This window comes from Sinohyriopsis cumingii, unplaced genomic scaffold, assembly GCF_028554795.1.
Source record: "Sinohyriopsis cumingii isolate HCF-2022 unplaced genomic scaffold, ASM2855479v2 utg000305l, whole genome shotgun sequence".
Lineage (NCBI taxonomy): Eukaryota > Metazoa > Mollusca > Bivalvia > Unionida > Unionidae > Sinohyriopsis > Sinohyriopsis cumingii.
This window is the reverse complement of record NW_028315886.1, coordinates 666,340-687,946: the sequence shown is the minus strand read 5'-3', so window position 1 is coordinate 687,946 and position 21,607 is coordinate 666,340. Positions and strand designations below refer to the sequence as shown.

Genomic DNA, 21,607 nt, shown 5'->3' with positions numbered 1-21,607 from the left:
AGGGCAAGCAAGTACATTACATATATACCTATACACATAAAAACAAAGATTCACTTAGCATATCTACACAAAGCAAGGATGCACATACCATATATACCCTCCACTCATCCATAGGCAGGCATGTACATATGAGCCCTGCTTACTTTCAAGCTGGACCTAACTGCAGACAACATACTCAGACCTAATAATACCAAACAATTTTAGAACAGACCAGTCCATAGTCATGCTTGCTGTAGCAGCAGATCTAAGTCTACAATGAAATAATTAGCAAAGACCTTGACCTGCCAATACTTAATGTATCCACAGAGCTAGATCTACATTTGGACATGTAATCATTATAGACCTTAAGCTGTCAGTGCTGTGTGTGTGTCATAAAGTCTAGGTCAACATACAATGTGGCAACTTAATAAGTTAGAACTTGATCTGCCACTACATTTCAGAGTAGGGTTAGGTCTACACTATGGTAAGTGAACATCATACAGCTAGATCTGTCAGAACAAACTGTGATAGCAGTTCAATGTCTGCAGTGTGGTAAACAATCAACATAGACCTTGATCTGCCAGTATGTGTGACTGTTGATCTAGAACTACACTGTGTTAGGTAAACATCATATACACTGTTGTAATAAATCAGCATAGACCTTGATCTTTTGAAATAAGCCAACATATACCTTGATCTAGATCTCCACTGTTGTAGGTAAATATATAATTTGATATGCCAGAACACAATATGACAACACATCTAGGTCTACACTGTTGTAGCTAATCAAAATAGGCCTTAATCTGTAAGTCCAATATAAGAAATGTTCCTAGGACTTTATCATATGGGGGCTTCCTGCATCCTTGTAATAAAAATCTGGGGGAGTGATTTAGAACAAAAATGAGGGGGAGGAGGAAATGCCATACTTCAATATTTACATAACCATTTCAATATCCATCTGTCTTTATTCATGCTACACTCTTTAAGACCGCTATTGAAATTAAAATCTTACAAAGATCTTGCCTCTATATGGATAAGTATTAATCTGTCAATTGGTAACAAGCTTAATCTATAGTGGTATGAATATTGTTCTGTGCTGAAATCACTTTCAGTCTGCTGTCTGAGATGGGATACACATGCCTAGATTAGCAAGCTAGAACAAGTTTAAAAACTGTTCCTTTTAGATGGTATGTACAATTGTTTACAGGTAATAGGTATTTTAGTTGGTTATTTCCGTTCCAAAATAAGTCTTTTCAAAAGTTCTGTCAAAGTTTAACTTTCTTGAATAATCATTCTACAGACTATACAAGATTTACCATTTAGTGATGAACTATTAGCATTGTAAGTCTATTAATGCCCTAGTTCAAGCAGGTATTTTGATCAAATAAATATCTTTCCTTCTTATCTTCAGTTTTAGATTCTTATTTATTAAATATATCCTAACATTTATGATAGGGTCATAATGTTTTTGCAGCACACGATCCTGCAGTGCTAAGAAACGAGAAAGAAGAAAGAAAAAAAAACACTCTACTTTTAAATTGTCTGTATTTTAAGTGAGCCTGTTTTGTCTCCCTTTTCTTTTTAGTACAACTGAAACTTTCGTGAAATTATATGGAACAAAACTGACCTAATACCCCCTATATTGTAGCTGTCTTGTAACTATTTATACCCTGACAACCAAGAAGTCTGAAACTCTGCAGCATGTTTTGATTAGTTGTTTTATTATAACAAATCTAACTAGGTGTCTCACATTGCTGCTCCAGTTTACTTTCGACACTCTTCCCTAATCTAATTTTAAGTTGACAGTAACCACTAATTTTACGTCCCTTCATGGCTGATTTCACTTTCTGGAAAGAGACCAAATTGTTGTGCATGCGACAAAGACACTAAAGTGAATCACTTGCATAACACATCTAGGACACTCGTGTTTCGGTCATAAAAAAATTAGTGGAATTTCCAAGTATCCCTTTGTATCTGCATACATCTTCAGACCTTGGAATGGAAGAGATATGGTGAAAAAAATGCAATTACAGATGAGTTTAGATTAATATTTGTTCAACTCATCATAACAATTAAAATGTGTATACTACTACACAAATGTCATCAGTACATCGTATTTTGTATGTGTGACTTAGGGGGAGGTTTTAAGCATCCAAATTCATTCCAATTTTGCGTGAGTCACGCACAGGAATCATATATTTGAGCATGAACTTTGATTTCATTTTTTGTCATCAGTTGGGGACTGTACTGGACATTAGCTCATCTATTAGTACTCTTGGTCTGCATTTGAGTAATTTGCTTACAACTTTGGGTCCTGATAGTGTTTTGTTTCCTATCATTTCTCCTGTATTCTGCATTCTGTAATTTATTTAAAATGGACTTTGGAAATTGAAATGGAAGGAAACTATAAAAAGTCAATATTCAGTACAGGTCCTTCTTTACCGAATATTCATTCAGTAAGAAATAATATCAAAGCTGCTGCTTGATGAGGAAAAGTATGTAAATTCATGCATGTCTCTATGCTTAAAAGTATATGTATCTGTAGCATATTAAAAGGATGCCTACTATACCTGGAAAGGTTTTTGATACATTAAAGGCACATCCTACAAAAATAAAAGAAGATATTTTGGTCTACGTTACTCATGCTGATTTATGTGTATGCCTAGCAAGACAACTGAGAAATAACAAATGAATATGTCGTACTCAATTTGTATGGCAGATAAGCATCTTTCATAAAAAGTGTTAAGACTCTAGATGTCACATGGATTCTTATTTTTAAGTGAAATGTGAAATTGAATTTATGTTTTAGAACTGTTAGATGAAGCTGCAATTAAAACTAAATATAGTATGCAAAATTATTCATGTGATAAATGTCTAAAAGACTTGACTTGTCAATATGATTCTTGCTTACCTTGTGCCTCCAGTTCCATCACTAACTTGGGCCACCAGGTGTCTCTCATGCTAGTATCCCGAGCATCAACATAGTTCAGGATCTTGAGGTGACGTGGAACTTCACAGTCCTTCAATAAAACTGGGACAACACATTTTCTCCTTTCCTCAAACCCTTGAGTAATGGCCATATCAATTTCATGCAAAACAAAACCACTCTCAAATGCTTCCCTGGTCATGACTACTACAGTCTTGTAGGCATTTCTGATGCTGTCATCAGCAAATTTCAACAATGGTGTTCCTGGAGTATTGTCTCGATCATACTCACAACAAACAAACCCGTGGTCATTTTCTAGTCTTTCTATAGTTTGCTTGACCCAATGTATGTCTGAGCTAGAGTAACTGAAAAAGGCATGGTATTTCTTATCTCGTGGCAGAGCTCTCTTTTGTACAGACACTTGGCATTCCCCTTGTTTAGTGGAAACTGATTCAACTGACTGTGCTTGCTCACTTGGTTCAATCGTTTTCTGCCAAGCAAAATAAAAATATTAAACATCTATCAGTTTCCCATAATTAAGATTTGTATCTTTAAAAATAAGAAATTTTAATGCAACACTATCTACAACGGCAGGAAAGGTTAATCAATGATAGGTCTGCAGTTGCAGTTTTTGTTTTAAATTAGATGCTGTACAATGGATAACAAGTGGATTTGCACTGTCATGTTCAAACATCATTTTAAACCCCATCTTGTGTTATTTGTGATTATAGAGATGTAACGAGAATAATAATGAGTTACTTTGAATGTGGAAATTTAATATCCATAACAGGGGCTAGATATCATTCAATTAACCTATTAATTTGATTTGTCAATTCAGATCTGGCGATAAAGTCATTTTTATCAGAGTTTATTTTAAATAATAATAATAATACTTCCATGAAGATGAATACCTTTTGGTAAGGCTTTCATGCAGACACAGACAGTTGCTAAGGAAGTTATGACATTACAAAAAACAGTCACTTCAGACACATTACTGATGAAACATGTCCTAAAAGTGCTCATACCAAGTTTGGTTAATAATGGCGCAGATGTTCTCAAGAAGCAACAAATAGGTGTTCTATATAATTGCTATGGAACTCACACTATTGCTTTGGACACACTTTCGAAAAGCATATCGTATGTAAAACTCTACCATCATTTGACGAATCCTAGCTCGTTCTAGTGATGATGTCAAAACATTGGTCCACTGGTTTTCTAATGATGCTACATAGTTACCAGATGAGGAAAACTGGAAACTATTTTAATGGCGAATGTCATAAGAAACATTTTTTCCAAATCTGATAAAAATTGTCTCTGCTGTTATATGAAGATAGAAAAAAATGTTTTCCGTCTGGTTGCTTTGGAAACCTAACAATTTATGAGGAAACCACGTTAGACATAACGTGAATAGTGTTTTTCCTAGCAAATATTCATATCACATTTGATATAAATTGGCCAAGCTATTCTTAAATCAAACTTGAAAATAGGTGTTCCACCCAGTTGCTAATGAAGTCATAGCAGTACTATGGGAGCAACATCAAAACATTTTGATAAAGCATGTTCTTAGAAATATTAAAGCAAAGTTTGATTCTAACTAATATTAGCTGTTCTAGATAGGAACTAGAAATAGACGTTCCACCCTGTTGCTAAGGAAGTCACATAACTACTATGGAAGTAATTTTAAAATGGTTTGACAGAGCATCTTGCATGGAATATTCCACACTGATGTAGGGGAGTTACCCTGAAAAAATTTTAATAGTGCATTTAGGAACTAATCATTGCAAACTTAATCAACATTTAGTCCCTTTTGTGGCTTTGAAAACAACACCATTGCCAACATGGACACAATTTAGATTAAGCATGGCTTAAAAAAGGACTCTTATGAGGATGGTTTCACTTGGTCTTTCTATAAAACAACCAGAAAATACGTTTCTCACCAATAAGGATGCCACATCAAAGCTGATAGAGCTGCCCTGGATGCATTTTGATCAGGGCATTTATTTATCAGACATTAAACAATTTCACGAAAATCGGTACACCAGTCTAGAGATGCTGAAATAAGTTTTCCATAGATACAACGACGCTGCTACGGTAGCCATTCTGTACACACTTGTAATAAAGCATGTCTGAATAAATAACGCTAGTAAATTTCATCGAGAGGAATATTCTAAATCAAATTTCTCTAACGCCGATAGGTGAAAAATAAAAGAAAAATGACAATGTATGTACCACCACATCATGTGAAGTGATACTTCTTTGACAACAGAAATTCACAAGATGTTTACAATAGTCTGCGTGTCAACCCAACAACCAATTTATCATGGGTGTGAACAGACCGACAGACAGGCATATACCAGCCACATGGATACCAAACATAAGGATGTTGACTGTTGGCCAAAGCAGGTTCAACAATAGGTCAAAGTGACCGATTGTTGGCAGATTAGTTTGTAATATACAAATGAACAGTTAACTTCAAGCTGATATATCTAAAAGACACCTGTCAAACTGGTTATAGCAACCTACTTCCTATTTACCATATCGATGTATTAACATGTTAAATCATGGACATTTTAATGTTTGACATTTCCAACCCCCACCCCCAAGAACATGCTTCCCTCTTACCCAGTGTGCAAAACATCCACGAAGAGTGGTGAAGATATCAAAGTCAATATTAGAAATTCTGTTTGAAAATTATGTATTCCTCAAGCACAGTGATGATGTCTCTGATGTTTGACATTTAACCCCGAAATGACCTTCCTCCTTAACCCAAGTGCAAATCACCCAAAACCATGTAGTTCAGTTTTCTGACATAACCTAACATTTTTATTTTGGGCAGAAAACCATGTTTCTGCTTTAAATCGCACCGACCTTGAACATTGATCTTTTAGTATAGGACATGATTCTTTCCTGAATATTCATTTTTACAATAACTGCACTTCATTCACAAAGTTAGGTAAATGCACATTGTAGTGAACTTCAGTTGATATGCACATGTCATTAATGCTTTAAAATCATACAAAGTGTGTGTGTGATTTGGATTTTTAACATAGCTTTAACAATTTTTCAGTCATCTCCCTATGATGTCTGCAGTGCGGCAGTTTATAGTGATGTCTAGCACTGGGGCATCAAGCCGCTGTCATGTAGCATGATGTCCAACCCAGTCACATTGTCCTGACAACAGGCCGACCAGTCCCACCACTAACCTCCTAATGCTGAGCTGAGCGCCAAGCGAGGCAGTTGTTAGTACCACTTTTGTAAGTATTTGGTATGACTCGGCCGGGGATCGACCTCCCGCATCCGAGGTGGATGATCTAACCACTAGGCCACCAGAGTGGTCAAATCATGCAAAGTTTATAGACACTAAGCATCTAAAGTTATAAATATGATATTCTTGAGAAGGCCGAAAAAAAAAGTATGTGTGGGTCTGGTTATATGACCTAACCTATTTTTACAACTGAGCCTTTATGTACATTTTCGGAGATAACAAACTCAGAGAAAACAAAACAATCAGGAGAAGAAAAAAATTAACAAAGGGATCTATTTATAATCAAAGTTAAAGTCAGGTTGCAACTGACAAATATTATACTGATGATTCATTTAAATCTATCTAGACACAAACAAAATGACAAGATGGTAGTGACCAATCTTAGTTTTAAGTTTAATAGAACCAGAACCACTTATATTTTTATTTCACCAAATGTGCTTATTTCTTTCCTTGGATCTATCAAACTTCTAGAAACTTTAGATTCAAGCTAATGAACTGATATGTGTAGGTAGGGCGAGAGATGATATCTTTGATTTCAAATAATCATTTTAGTCAGTTTTAAAAATAAAACATGTTCGTCACCAAAGAATATAAAGAAATTAAACCGATAAAACGAGCAAATTTACCCAAAGGGATTCAATTCAAATATCCAGTGGGACGTTATTAGAGTTATATAGACTGATCTCAATACACTCTTTACATTATACAATCCCGTATGATGCAGTATGATATGGGCTGTTGTCTACATGCTACATGGTGAGGTCACAATACACCTTCAAGTCAGTATTCATATTAGATACTGTTGTTAACTATGAAACAGGTTAGAAGTTCACTTGCAAATGTTATTAAGAGCTGTTTTCTTTATGACCCAAAAGGTCTCGGAAACTATTAATCCTACGTATTTTGAGGCAATGTTTTTTTTTTTACCTGCAATGCATAAATCACTTATACGTGTCCTCCGTACACACACATTTGCCGGATGGCAAATTCAAGGGCTTGCCGTTCCTGATTCAACCATCCGCTGTGTTAATCAAATGGTCATTTTAGCTGTGCTGATATAAACAATGAGAAAATTTAGTGGCTGAAAGAACCCCTGCTGAATATTTTGTCATCGTATGAGTACATCAGAAGAACATGACCCAATAGCTTGGCGGCAAGTTCAACAACATGTCTAGCTGCCGAATGGTGGGAAAATGTACTGATATTTCCAATGACTGAATGCAGAGGCAGAAAGATCAAGTGATGTACTTTGGTGTAAGAGTACATCAAATGAACTTTATGTTTCATTATTGTTTTCATTTCCAAGAGTAGCTGAATAAGCTGTGCATGCGACTTCGAAATCAAGACATGTTGAGAGTTAGACAAAATGCTGTTTCCAAAATTTTTGATAAGTATTTTGGGGCAAATTGGCTAAGGTTGTAATGAGATTAAACAGAGTGCTGGAAGTTTCTATAACTGATATTTCGCATGGAACACTATGTGTGATGCTTAGCTCATTGCATGGAGTAAGGTGTTTCCTTGGCCTGACATAATTCACTCTCAGTTTAATGGACAAACAAGAGCTATATGTCAGTGGTGTAAAGAAGTTTATGAAGAACATTAAACTCAATGGCAACCACTGGTTCTAGTCATATGGAAATTTAGCCACTTCAGGTATGCCCAACATGCTTCTGGGAAGGGACTGCAACTTATGCTGGTGCGACTTCTGTTTATTTTTTTCTTCAAAGAAGGAGTCCTGGACTCATAGTTTTAAAATCCTAGCAAGACCTCCAAGTCTATGTTTTTATATAACGTGGTTGTGATCATGTGAGCATTTGCATGGTAGTGATGACTGATGATATTAACTCTACCAACTATTCATATTTGTATGTATATTAAATGTTTAAACGAGACAGACAAAATACTTTTATATTTGAATTTCCATTCATTTTCTGAAGGCTTAAATAATAATGGCTGTATTGTCGATTGGATGACATCACCAATTTGGTCACTGGCATCTCATAGGACCACAAAACACTTCTCGAGTATACAAAATCCATATTTTGGTATGGGATTAAGGCAAGTATGTGTCAATACAGCTATCCATTCAAGAAAATTAGTGACAACAAGCTTTTGTAAGCTCACTGTGCTGACACAAGTCAAATCATAACCAGTTTCATTATATGAGTAGCCAGGATAACACATGAAGTCTTTAATTATTACTTCATGTTAATATTATTTAAAATATGGCAATTTCGACGAGTTAAATTTTGCTTTTTCTCCAATTTTTAAAAATCTATTATGATATCCAGCTATGAAGGTGATTACTGTCTGTAAAAGGTTGGATTTTACAAGGGTATATGTTTCTCTTTAAACTGACATAAACTCTCTATTGTCTAATTTATACTCTTATCATCTACAATGTGGTATGGCAAAACACATCTATCCTACATGTTTTATGTAGATAATACCACTCTGCCTATTATTTATTTCAACATATATCTGTGTTTCAATTTTACATTTTTATACTTTTGTTTTGGGGAGATCTCTAAAGGGCTTCATACTTGTACTCACCGTATCCTCATACCAAAATTGCAACAGTTTGCATGACTGAATCATATTGTCATGGAGTTCACAGCATACATCTGCATTCTCTTTGAGCAGGGACACAGGAATCAGGCTGTTGATACCGTCACCGTTGTATTCAGGACATTGTATAAAATGCTCAAACTTCAGACTCTGACCCAGGTAACCAATGATCTTGATGAGAGTGCCAGTGACAAACTTTCTGACCCCAATGCACAATTCTGAAGATGGAGTTCTGCCTTTTCTGTCCATTCTTGTGACTCTCATATATATGATGTAGTCCCTAACGTGAAGGGTCAGTTTGTGATAATGGTCCAGCTGAAAAACACCACACCCACAGAAGATCAGATTCTCTAGTGTCTCCTCTTTCTTCTTTGTGGCTATTGGCCAGTATGCAACACAGGCAGCAAGAAGTCTATGGAAAATGGGAGACGGCAAATATTTTCCCACGAAGAGAAAACATAGGACTGAGGAGCTTTCCATCTGAGGGTGTGGTAATGGGCAGATGACCTCTCTGGGAGTTTTCTGACGGAGCATACATGGAGCAAGAAAGCAATTCTCTTCCTAAAAAGTAAAAGGATTCATTTTAATGTGAATTTTGTCAGAGAGATAAATGTTTCATTTTTCATAATAAGCCCCATATGAGGAAACATAAATGAGTAATCAATTTACATTTTAACAAAGGCAATTATAAGTCATGTAATTGTATTATCAGTGTAACAAAGTAAATGCTACGTTTGTGAGACAGCAATCGTAACTGTTTACTGATATTTCTACAATGATAATGACATGGCAAAAGTCTGAGAAAAGTAATCCTTATGACCAACATTTCTTGGGCTGGAGAATCAACAATGCAAAGTATTTCAGAATGTGAGAAAACTTGGTCACTGCAATCTACGTTCCCCATGTGCAGTTTAGAATGATGAATGAAACCATCTGATCTAAATCATGAACATAACACAGATCAGTCAAAACATATTTTCATAAACAACAATGTTAACTTTTGAGAAATAATTTTTTTTTGGCACTAGATGACCCAGTATGCAAAACATGCACATCTTGATTCAAGTAGATGCAAACTTTCTGAACAATCAAACATATGTGCTTCTTGTAATTTCTTGAGATAAATGTGCCTAAAGCTAGTTACCAATAAAATCATGTAATTTTCTTGATATAAATGTGCCTCAGGAGAGTAGCTACTAAAATAAAGATTTTCTTGATAAATGTGATTAAAAAGGGTTATCAATAACAGCATGTCATTTTCTTTAGATATAAAAACCTCAAGCAGATTATCAATGAAAGCATTTCATTTTCTTTAGATATACGTACTTCAAGCAGATTATCAATGAAAGCAACATTAATAATAATCAACTGAGACAGACTCTTCACTGATATTTTACGAACTTAAACAAGCATCTTAAAATGAATACAAATTGAAATTTTCAATGCTGATATTACAGTGAGTGACCCAATCTGTACTAAGTATGGAATCCAATGCTTCCACAATGGTAGCCTGGTACACCATTTAATAATAGCTACTGGTCTGATTCATAAATACATTCCTGCAACTAATAACGCCCAGCCAATGAGTTATGTGAGAAAGCTTACCATTAATGCCACATATGTCTATAGTTCTTACCACGCTTATTTCATCCATGTGACATAAAAATCAAGCCGTTTTGCTAATCTTACTTTTCTTGTGTCAGTCTGTTTAACTCGGTCTCACATGGTATCCACGCACTAGGAACTACTCTTAAAAAGAAGAACCCTTTACTGTTTTCTGTTGTGCCTGATGGAGTTGTTATAAAAGTAAACAACAACATCAACAGATATATAACAAAGTAAAATTCACAGATAAAGCAAATTAAGGTGTCTCCAACTCTGATAATATGCACTTATCTATCCACACAGGTAATACACATCACTGGCTACAGAAAATCCAAACTCTTGCAAGAGCCACCTGCAAATACAGCAACAACCAGAATGTTTTATGCCATATCTGCATTCTTCAAACTTTATCAGACAGCTCCAACTAGCCCCAATTGAATCAAACACTGAAAATAAATGAAAAGTCCTGCACTTAACAATCAGAGTGGTTCATTCATCAGTCCACACGCTATTACACAACAAGCTTTCCATGTTGCGTATTATTGCACAAGTAATAGCAACCCATACCACATTTCCAGAGAAAATGTAAATTTAGAAAAATAAATTAAAAATCTCCTCATAATCATTAGACACTTTGTTAGAGCTGTGTATTTTATTGCACACTTTGTAAGAGCTGTTAAGTTTATTACAAACTTTGTTAGAGCTGTGTAGTTTATTGCACACTTTTTTTAGAGCGGTGTAGTTTATTGCACACTTTGTTAGAACTGTGTAGTTTATTGCACACTTTGTTAGAGCTGTGTAGTTTATTGCACACTTTTTTAGAGCGGTGTAGTTTATTGCACACTTTCTTAGCATCGTGTAGTTTATTGCACACTTTGTTAGAACTGTGTAGTTTTTTGCACACTTCGTTAGAGCTGTGTAGTTTATTGCACACTTTTTTAGAGTGGTGTAGTTTATTGCACACTTTGTTAGAGCTGTGCAGTTTATTGCACATTTCGTTAGAGCTGTGTAGTTTATTGCACTTTATTAGAGTGTGTAGTTTATTGCACACTTTGTTAGAGCTGTGTTTTTATTATACAGTTGCCTAACATAGAAGGTTTTCCGAATTAGTATTGATCAAAGTTAAAAAGATATCAATTATTTATTGTTATTTTCACATGACATTCATCACTTAAATGTGTTAATAACAGTAATAATATCAAAAGATTGTATGATTTTGTTTCATCAATTATGTAACTTGTGTACCTAGAGTAGAATGGGAACTCCATTTCCCTCATTAAAATATTCACATTAATGCTCGTTTAGAAAAATAAAGCACGTGGCTCGAGATGCTCATGATGCAGTACTTGCAACACGTAATAATTATAACTTGGTGTTTTTGTCTTGACTTTGTTTCTTTTCTAAGTGCAACATATATATCTCGATTCTACTTAGATTGTCATCCAGATTTTCATAAAAGTGCACAAAACCTGACAACTTTATTAAGAGTGAGTCGCATTAATAGTATCTGATGAGTACTGTGCTTTTAATCTGCATATATGCCAACCCCTGGCGAGGAAAAGGTGTAATCCCAGTGGACAAAAAGAGTAATGAGAGTAGAAAAAGAGTAATCCACATATAACACAATACAAATTCAATGAACATGTGTACACAATGATTAATTTATCCCGATGGCCTTTTCACATCGACAATTGCTTCAAGTTTTAGTACACAGCACTTTGAGCTTTAAAAAGCAACAGACTTTAGAAATGTCCTTAAACATGACATGAAATATTCAACATGACATTAATGAATGAAACATACTGGAAAGCAAATTCTAAGCATAAGCGCCAGAAGCAGTGTGCCAGCTGGTTCTACTGATCCACATAAAACATGGAAAGGGACAATTAGGTTCCATACAAATTCTATTGGTGAAAAAACTCCATATCAATATGGCTTTCCACTGGGAGAGTAGAGACAATTTTGTCAAGACGACCACCATGGTAACCATACCGCATCATTTTCATTTATGCCCACCTTGACAGATGGTTAAATTTAGATGTGTACTCGTTAATTTATATGTAGATTTATATTTTAAAATGAACTAACCTTGATTTTGGATGCCTCCTGGTTGTATATTCTCAGCTTAGCAATTATGTTCAACTGCTCCATTAGTAACAGTATGTGTTTCTTGTTGTTATGGAGGTCTGGGTGTTTCTCTTTTGTCCAGATAGCATCTTGACACAAAACAAAAGTAGTTGTTACATATTTGAATCAAGTTTGCGCATTGATGTATCATCAAAGATAAATATCAAGGAAAGCAAAAATGCATCGAAGGAACTAATATAATACTGGTTGAAAAGAATTTCCAGGAATGCAACAGAATCCAATATCTGCATTTCTAATCTCATGGTCATGAAACCATCTTGAATATTTTTACATTAGGTCCAATCTTGTGTATAATATCATGCATTAACTTAAATATCTAGACATTAATATTACAATTTCTCACTATCCAGATAATTCATAAACAAAAGAAAATTAATCATTAATGTTTTCTCTGTCCAGATAAATCAGGTACTAATTCTCAATTTTCGAGAATATTTTGTCTAAAAAATAATATAATGCCAGTGAATCAATTCACATCATCAATAAAGAGCACTTCATAATAATGATGCAGTGTTTTGTTTACAATACTTCTGGCTGCATTTCCGTTTTGTTTGTTAAACTATGTCAGTGTCTTTACCAAGGACATCTACAGTTGTCAGTGACAAGTATGAATCAATATATAATGATGATCCTTAAGTTTCTAGGTAAATTCACGAACTGTAGAATATATCTTGTTATTTGATCAGTTTGCTTCAAATATTAACAAAATCAACTGAATCAAGTCTGACAAAATGTCACTCATCACTAAAAATGTATCTAAAAACTTGTCCCAAACTATATTAATGTATAGATGCAAACTGCCTATTGAGGCTAGTTCAAATATTACTATTGTTTCATAACTGAGAGATTCTCTTTTACAGTTAAATGTATTATCGAATGATGTACATCGTCTTTGCTCTGAAAATTGGGAGAGATAATCCATATTTTAAATAAATATCGTCAAGCTATCTTGGCACTAAAACCAGATATGGTGATGATTACCCTAAATATGCAATGATACTCTTGGTACAAAATCAACGCTGAACCAACAAATTCAAAAATGTGGATTTCAAGGTGAAATCTGTAACTGCTAAAAGTGAGAATTCTAAAACTTGTTAACCTCGCACTTCAGAGTTGCTGACCACTATATTTGCTAATAAATGACAACCCAGTTTACGTGTATTGGTCAAATAGAGATAATAAACTGCATAAACAGTTAAAACTTTTATCACACATGTTAATCCACTTTACTGAAAATCTGAACTGTCTACAACAACTCTTTCGGTATACCACTGAGTAATCAAGAGTTGTGAAGTGTCAGCTGTTTTTACTGGTGCCTGTCGACAACACATGAAGTCAATCCACAAAACTAATCAAAGACGTGTAATGTTATGATGGTGTCTATTCAAACACGTTTTAAGTATTCTTTAATTAAAGTTCTAAAATGAACATTGCATTTTTCACATGATTTAAAGGAAGTTACTCATGACCGAAAATTACATTTTTTGTACGATTTAATATTTTTACAAGTTTGAAAATAAATTATTAAAATCACAAAATTCATTGTATTCTTCATATATATCCAAACACTGGGTTAACAGATACAAATCCACTTGTACTTGTTAATGTTATTATGCTTACAAGCCAGTACTGCCAACAATGCAAGACTGTTGACATTAAAATCATGTTCAGAGTGCTGACTATTGACTTTTCATTAAAATGCATCTTGTAAGAATTCACATGTACATGTGTACAAGCCACTGTGTTGAGAAGTCCAATGATGCACAACAATAGAAGCAATAACGACTGGCTTAACATCAATGCTAATTAGGTCTGGTTCTCAAAACTCCTTCACAAAAATGTTACTATGTTAGCATTCAGATATGTACCAATTTATTCAGAGTCAATTAAATAGTGCAATAAGTGTTTTAATGATAATGCTATTTCACCAATCATGCAAGAAGAGTAGTGAAAGACTTTCAAGATGGCAACTGTTACCATCATCTAACAAGAATGAATTAAAAATAGCTTTAGCCATTCAGGAAAACCTGATGCTGATATCTGTCCTTTCAAGAGAAGCCGCCTTAGATAGATTTTAGAAGGTACATCATGGATGCCATTGAATAAGCTGTACCAAAATTATTTTAATACAAGAAAAACTATATATGTAACAAACACATTGTTAAGTAAGTCAAATTTGTTAGTACTGTCATCCATTCCGGAGAAAAGTAGATTTCACAAGATTTATAAATTAGGGCATCTGCAAGAAGTGTCTTAGTGAAATCAATGTGTCAATATGAATATCCCTTCAAGGGGATAATTGATAATATTATGTGTCAATCTGAAAATCCCTTCAAGGGGACAACTGATATTATGAGTCAATATGAATATCCCTTCAAGAGGACAATTGATAATATTATGTGTCAATATGAATATCCCTTCAAGGGGACAATTGATACTATTATGTGTCAATATGAATATCCCTTCAAGGGGACAATTTATACTATTATGTGTCAATATGAATATCCATTCAAGGGGACAATTGATACTATTATGTGTCAAAATGAATATCCCTTCAAGGGGACAATTGATACTATTATGTGTCAATATGAATATCCCTTCTAGGGGACAATTGATACTATTATGTGTCAAGATGAATATCCCTTCTAGGAGACAACTGATACTATTATGTGTCGATATGAATATCCATTCAAGGGGACAATTTATACTATTATGTGTCAATATGAATATCCCTTCAAGGGGACAATTTATACTATTATGTGTCAATATGAATATCCATTCAAGGGGACAATTGATACTATTATGTGTCAAAATGAATATCCCTTCAAGGGGACAATTGATACTATTATGTGTCAATATGATTATCCCTTCAAGGGGACAATTTATACTATTATGTGTCAATATGAATATCCATTCAAGGGGACAATTGATACTATTATGTGTCAATATGAATATCCCTTCAAGGGGACAATTTATACTATTATGTGTCAATATGAATATCCATTCAAGGGGACAATTGATACTATTATGTGTCAAAATGAATATCCCTTCAAGGGGACAATTGATACTATTATGTGTCAATATGGATATCCATTCAAGGGGACAACTGATACTATTATGTGTCAATATGAATATCCCTTCAAGGGGACAATTTATACTATTATGTGTCAATATGAATATCCATTCAAGGGGACAATTGATACTATTATGTGTCAAAATGAATATCCCTTCAAGGGGACAATTTATACTATTATGTGTCAATATGAATATCCATTCAAGGGGACAATTGATACTATTATGTGTCAAAATGAATATCCCTTCAAGGGGACAATTTATAATATTATGTGTCAATATGGATATCCATTCAAGGGGACAACTGATACTATTATGTGTCAATATGAATATCCCTTCAAGGGAAAAATTTATACTATTATGTGTCAATATGAATATCCATTCAAGGGGACAATTGATACTATTATGTGTCAAAATGAATATCCTTTCAAGGGGACAATTGATACTATTATGTGTCAATATGAATATCCATTCAAGGGGACAATTGATACTATTATGTGTCAAAATGAATATCACTTCAAGGGGACAATTTATACTATTATGTGTCAATATGAATATCCATTCAAGGGGACAATTGATACTATTATGTGTCAATATGAATATCCCTTCAAGGGGACAATTTATACTATTATGTGTCAATATGAATATCCATTCAAGGGGACAATTGATACTATTATGTGTCAAAATGAATATCCCTTCAAGGGGACAATTTATACTATTATGTGTCAATATGGATATCCATTCAAGGGGACAACTGATACTATTATGTGTCAATATGGATATCCATTCAAGGGGACAATTGATACTATTATGTGTCAAAATGAATATCCCTTCAAGGAGACAATTTATACTATTTTCATGATGGCCACAATGGCCACTGTGTTAAAGGTCTGACTAACTAGAATACATTTTTCAAGATGGTCACCATACCTGCCATATTATATTTCAGATCATTTTCATTTTAATATAAAGCACCATCCAGATATAATGTGAAGTGTTTTGGTGAAAATTCCATGATTCTAAGGTCATCTGTTTAAGATAAGTAACTATACAAGTAGTTGATGGTCATGCTAGACGTTTGAAAGGCAACATTTTAATTTACAATCAAATGGATATGTTGTTAGTGAACACACAAAACCATTTGGACAAACACTACCCCCAGGTGTAAGTGTAATTATTGCTATTATAAGTGACAAAAAAACATAATTTGGGCATAAAAGGTGTAATCTATAAACATTACATTTTAACTACTACCCTGGTTCTGCAGCTGGTCAAAATTCGTGTAAGAAATGGCAAAACCCACATGGAATAGAACCAGAATACAACACAAAATATACTGAAAAATTATGTATATTTAGCACACAGTTTAACTAGTCTACAAGACAATGTGTATCTTTTTGCAATGAACACATCTGATCTGACAAGTTTTGAAGTTTCAAAAGATCATGTGCAATAACATTTTCTGCCATATATCATCCACAACGTACATTGTAAATCATTTCACTTAACATCTGGCACCATTTTCTTTAATAGTATAGATGGTACACTTACTAACTGGGTTTTCAATATCATGAATCTATTAGATAAAGTTCACATTGAAAGAAACTCGTCTGTTTTCTTAAAAATGGGTTAGTTGCTATAAATTGCCAATAAGGAAAGTACTCTTACACTATTCCTATGCAGCAGTCACCTTTTTAAGAAAATCCTCAAATTTATAACAGTGAAATTAAAGTGATGATTATAAAAATGACAAAATCAACTTTTCATTGCTTTATTTTTATTTTATTTTTTAATGTACTGTTACTTATATTTGATTTACTTTATATTTGATTTAATTTGTGTTTGATTTGATTTGATTGTTTGTGGGTTTTGGAATCTTTTTATTTTTCTTTACATGTCAGTGTAATGTAATTTTGTCTACTAGGAATTTTATAGCTTCCAGAAAATTCAGTTTGACCTGAAAGTTTCCATAAATACCTAGTAATATAAACACTTGCTTCTATTTTTGACATTGTTCCTGTTCTTGATTGTGGGTGAAGTAAACAACTTTTTCTCGAGTAAAAAGATTGGTTTTTATCAAGGACATAAAGGAGCTATGTGACTTCTATATGTAAACATGATCACGTCATCCTCTATTTTGCAGTTAGGCATTTCCGAAATTGCGAAATACTTAGCATTAATAGTGATGTTTAGAGAGAGAGAGAGAGAAAGAGAGAGATCGGAGAGTCCAGGCTTTTAAACACTTGATGTCAAGTTGTTTTCTTCTGTTGTGACCAGTACTGAAGTATTTATATTTTTGAGTTTTTGAGTTATATGTTAATTCTTCGTCAGATTACATGGAATCTAAAAGTCTTGATTAATTTGTTTCTCTGAAAATATTATTGTATTCATACAGAATTCTTGAACAAGGACATTTCCTGGAAATGTTATTTGGATTTCCAAAACCGGAGGATAAATTATTGCATTTGTACAAGTAACTGTAGACTTCAATACAGTACAGGCTACAGCATACATCATCACCTTCCATCTTGGATTCATCCTCGGGACTCGAACTTGAAATCATTAGAACATTTTAATATTAGGACTAAAAAAATTTTATTCATGGATTATTCTTGCATTATTTTTGGATTTGATTCTGGAAACCGTTATATTTTTCAAAGCTTGCTGTTTTCACTCTTTCTTGTGTTACTGTTTTTTCGAGCCTAGACACATAAGATATACCAAAAACGCACAATCCATATATAGTCCAGCGAAAGCATAAAGATTACTCTTAAATGGTTAGATGCATGTTTATATATGACCATCTGTACCAAAGGAAGTTGCACAATTTTCAAGACAGGGCGTCTATATTGGATTTCTGAAGAGCCTCATTTGCCATTTAAAACCAATCTAACATCATAATAATTTTTTTCAAGAAAACCACCATGTCATGATTCTCAAGCCTGCTACCATGGTGGCCATATTAAACATGGAATGTTTGCATCATGTGAAGTCTTTTAGTGAAAAGCATGCTGATATATCAACACAAGGCAGCCACATAGTATTGTCTGAGAGGTACCAACTATATAACATACAAATCTTTCTTCAATTATTTAATGTCAACATGATCATCTATTCGCAGTCAGAAGCAATAACAAGATTTTTCACATGACTGCCTTGGTAGCCATATTGAATGTCAGAGCCATACTGGATATCACATGGCATCATTTTCATTTAAAACCAACTAGACATCATAACCAGTCATTTAGTTGGAAGGCCATGTCCATATTGTCATCCTTTTTGAAGTAGTAGGGGGTTGTCCATAAAGGGCGTCCGCAAAGATGGGGGGAGAGGGGCTTTGTCAAATGAAGACAAGTGGGGACAAGGGGGAGGGGGTGTAAAGGACATTGTGGACATCTGAAATCTAGTAATTTTTTGTTATGATATTCTGTGTTGAACAGCTGCTTTAGGCCTACTGTGTGTATTCCTGTATGTTTTGCGGACATCCTTAATGGGTGGTCACTAAGTATAAATTTGCTAATTTCAGCTCGTACGTTTCGTGCCATGGATTATAATGCTGTCAGGCATTTCTGCGCACTTAAGGTTTCCGCCTCCAATATTGAAGAAAAACGCATACTGAATTCGACTGATTGACGAAAATAAAATATTGCAATGCTTACCATTTGAAAAGAGGCAATTGTCACCAGAATATTTTGTTCATACTAACATTAATTTTTGGACACACCAGATACCACCGCCGTGTTTTCATAACTCATGAATGGTCAACGTATTCTGCGTACAGCTTTGAAAAGATGTAATATTTACCTATCTGGCTATAGAAATGGAATATATTACTTTGGACTGTTTCTTTCAGCACTTCAGTCGAGTAATTAGGTCAGGTTTATAGCTAGTTTTACAAAATTCAATGTAATAATGCCGATAGATGGCAAGAGCTATTAAGCAAACTAAACCGATCCTGTAAAGAAAATTAGTAAAGTTCAACATTTAATAAAAAATAAGCTAATATGTTGAAAAGAAATAACAATTAATAGGATGTAATGTGTTTACAACGTCTTGTTTATGGAGACAAATTACTAAAGAATTTAGAAACAGACTATACGCCCCGGAATTTCGTTCTAGCGGCATGTTGATACGTTGGGTAGCAGACGATTTTGTACATGTGGGACAACTTCTTGCAAAAGTAATATATTCCATTTCTAAAGCCGGATATATAAATATTACCGTATTTTCGCGCATTTAAGATGCACCTAATTATAAGACGCACCCATATATAAGACGCGGGTTTTGACGATTTGTGTAAAAAATATTTTACATAAGACGCCCACAAATATAAGACGCACGCGGCCAAGCCATCTGCCGCACCGAGCAATTTATCTCCAGTGGTTTCCTTTCCTTTATCATAAATGAAAATTTGTCCAATGTTTCATCACCCGTCGGATGTAAACAAGGCTTCATTACCATTTTTAGCTGAGATCAAAGAATTGTCTGAGGCAGGACCGCAACGGTTATCATTTATTCTTATCTCCCGCTAGGCCAATAGTGGATGGGTTGAGTACCTGATATCTAGATTCTAGAACACATGTGTCAAACTCAAGGCCCACAGGCCACATCAGGCCCGGCATATAATTATATCCGGCCCGAGAGAGAATTTTAGGCAAAAGTATTTTTTAATGGCCCTGCGATATAAAGTGCAAATCAAATTCCCTAATTAGCAGCCTTGCCAAACATCCAGCTCTGACAAATTGGCATGAGAGCAAAAATGGGTATGCCAATGATTTTTTATTATTAAAATTTTTTTCTGTTTTAATTTATATTAATGTTTAAAAAAGGTTTAATTTTCCGCTTATTGAATGTTTATGCTGTTTGGCCCGCAACCTTACGTGTGATTTGAGTTTTGGCCCACTGAGCCATAGAGTTTCACACCCCTGTTCTAGAACAATAAACGCCAGATGTAAAGGCGGCTTCATTGATCTGCTAGGCCAAGTCTTCAGCGGGTGGGATTAGTACCGTACATAGACCAATAAATGCCCGATGTATGCGGTCAGCATATATACCGGTAAACGTGGGAACAGTCTCTTAATACCGGTATATCTAAATGAGTGATAAATTTGCTTAGCATTTTTAAAATTTATAAAATTGTCACGATGCCGAAGCAAAAATCATATACGGCCGACTTTAAATTAGACGTCATCAAGTTTGCCAAGGAGCGTGGCAACAGAGCTGCTGAAAGAGAATTTAGCTGCAGCGAGAAGAATGTACGTGATGGGAGGTTGAGGAAGAGGAGATTAAGAAGATGAATTTAAATTTAAAACATTTACTCCTACTAAACTTAGATCTGCAATAATTATACAAAACAATGAAATGAAAGGATTTGAAATTTGAAGTGGCCTGCATTGGATTGGTAAACGTGGTAATTACTGAACACTTACCCAATTGTTTTTACAGCTAGGAATGAAAATCGTGAAACGTGAATATCGACCGCAATAATCGTCCTTCAATATCACACACTGTACCGTTCGTTCGTGTTAAAAAATACTTAGATAAGACGCCCATTAATATAAGACGCACCGGGGTAAGTAAAATTTTGTATAAGACGTGTCTTATATACGCGAAAATATGGTACATCATTTCAAACCTGTGCGCAGAATAGGTCGACCGTTCATGAGTTATGAAAACACGGGGGTGGTATTCACAGGCATACAGCAGTGAGCACACAAGCTGAAGTGGCAGATGTAGGCACTGTGGAGCCTGCATCTGTTAGCACTATTCTGTCAACTGCATCATCAACTTCTGCAACTGAAGGTAGTGATGATGGTCTGCCAGTTGTTCGCAAGTTATTTGACCGGCTACAGTCTGCATTTGTTGAAGTCGAGGAAGACATTGACAGTCTATAGAATTTAGGTTTCTGTGAGATGACAACCTTAGTTGTATGTTCTAAATAAAGACATTTTAAAGAAAGAATTTTCTGTTTAATTTTTTTTTTGTTTTGAGCTACATGTTGTGATGAGATCAGTGAGGTTATATTTTGAGAGCACCAGCTATTA

The 21,607-nt window shown here is 34.5% G+C and overlaps 1 protein-coding gene across 1 annotated transcript in view; it reads right to left on the bottom strand.

The window, feature by feature from the left end:
* LOC149774367 (uncharacterized) overlaps nucleotides 1–21,607 on the bottom strand; it is a 90,622-nt gene that overhangs the window by 7,171 nt on the left and 61,844 nt on the right. The window contains exons 10-12 of the mRNA XM_089945369.1: nucleotides 12,432–12,559; nucleotides 8,724–9,299; nucleotides 2,891–3,395 (exon numbers count right to left, since the gene is read on the bottom strand). Coding sequence (XP_089801495.1) covers nucleotides 2,891–3,395; nucleotides 8,724–9,299; nucleotides 12,432–12,559 — 1,209 coding nt within the window. The remainder of the gene's footprint in view (nucleotides 1–2,890; nucleotides 3,396–8,723; nucleotides 9,300–12,431; nucleotides 12,560–21,607) is intronic.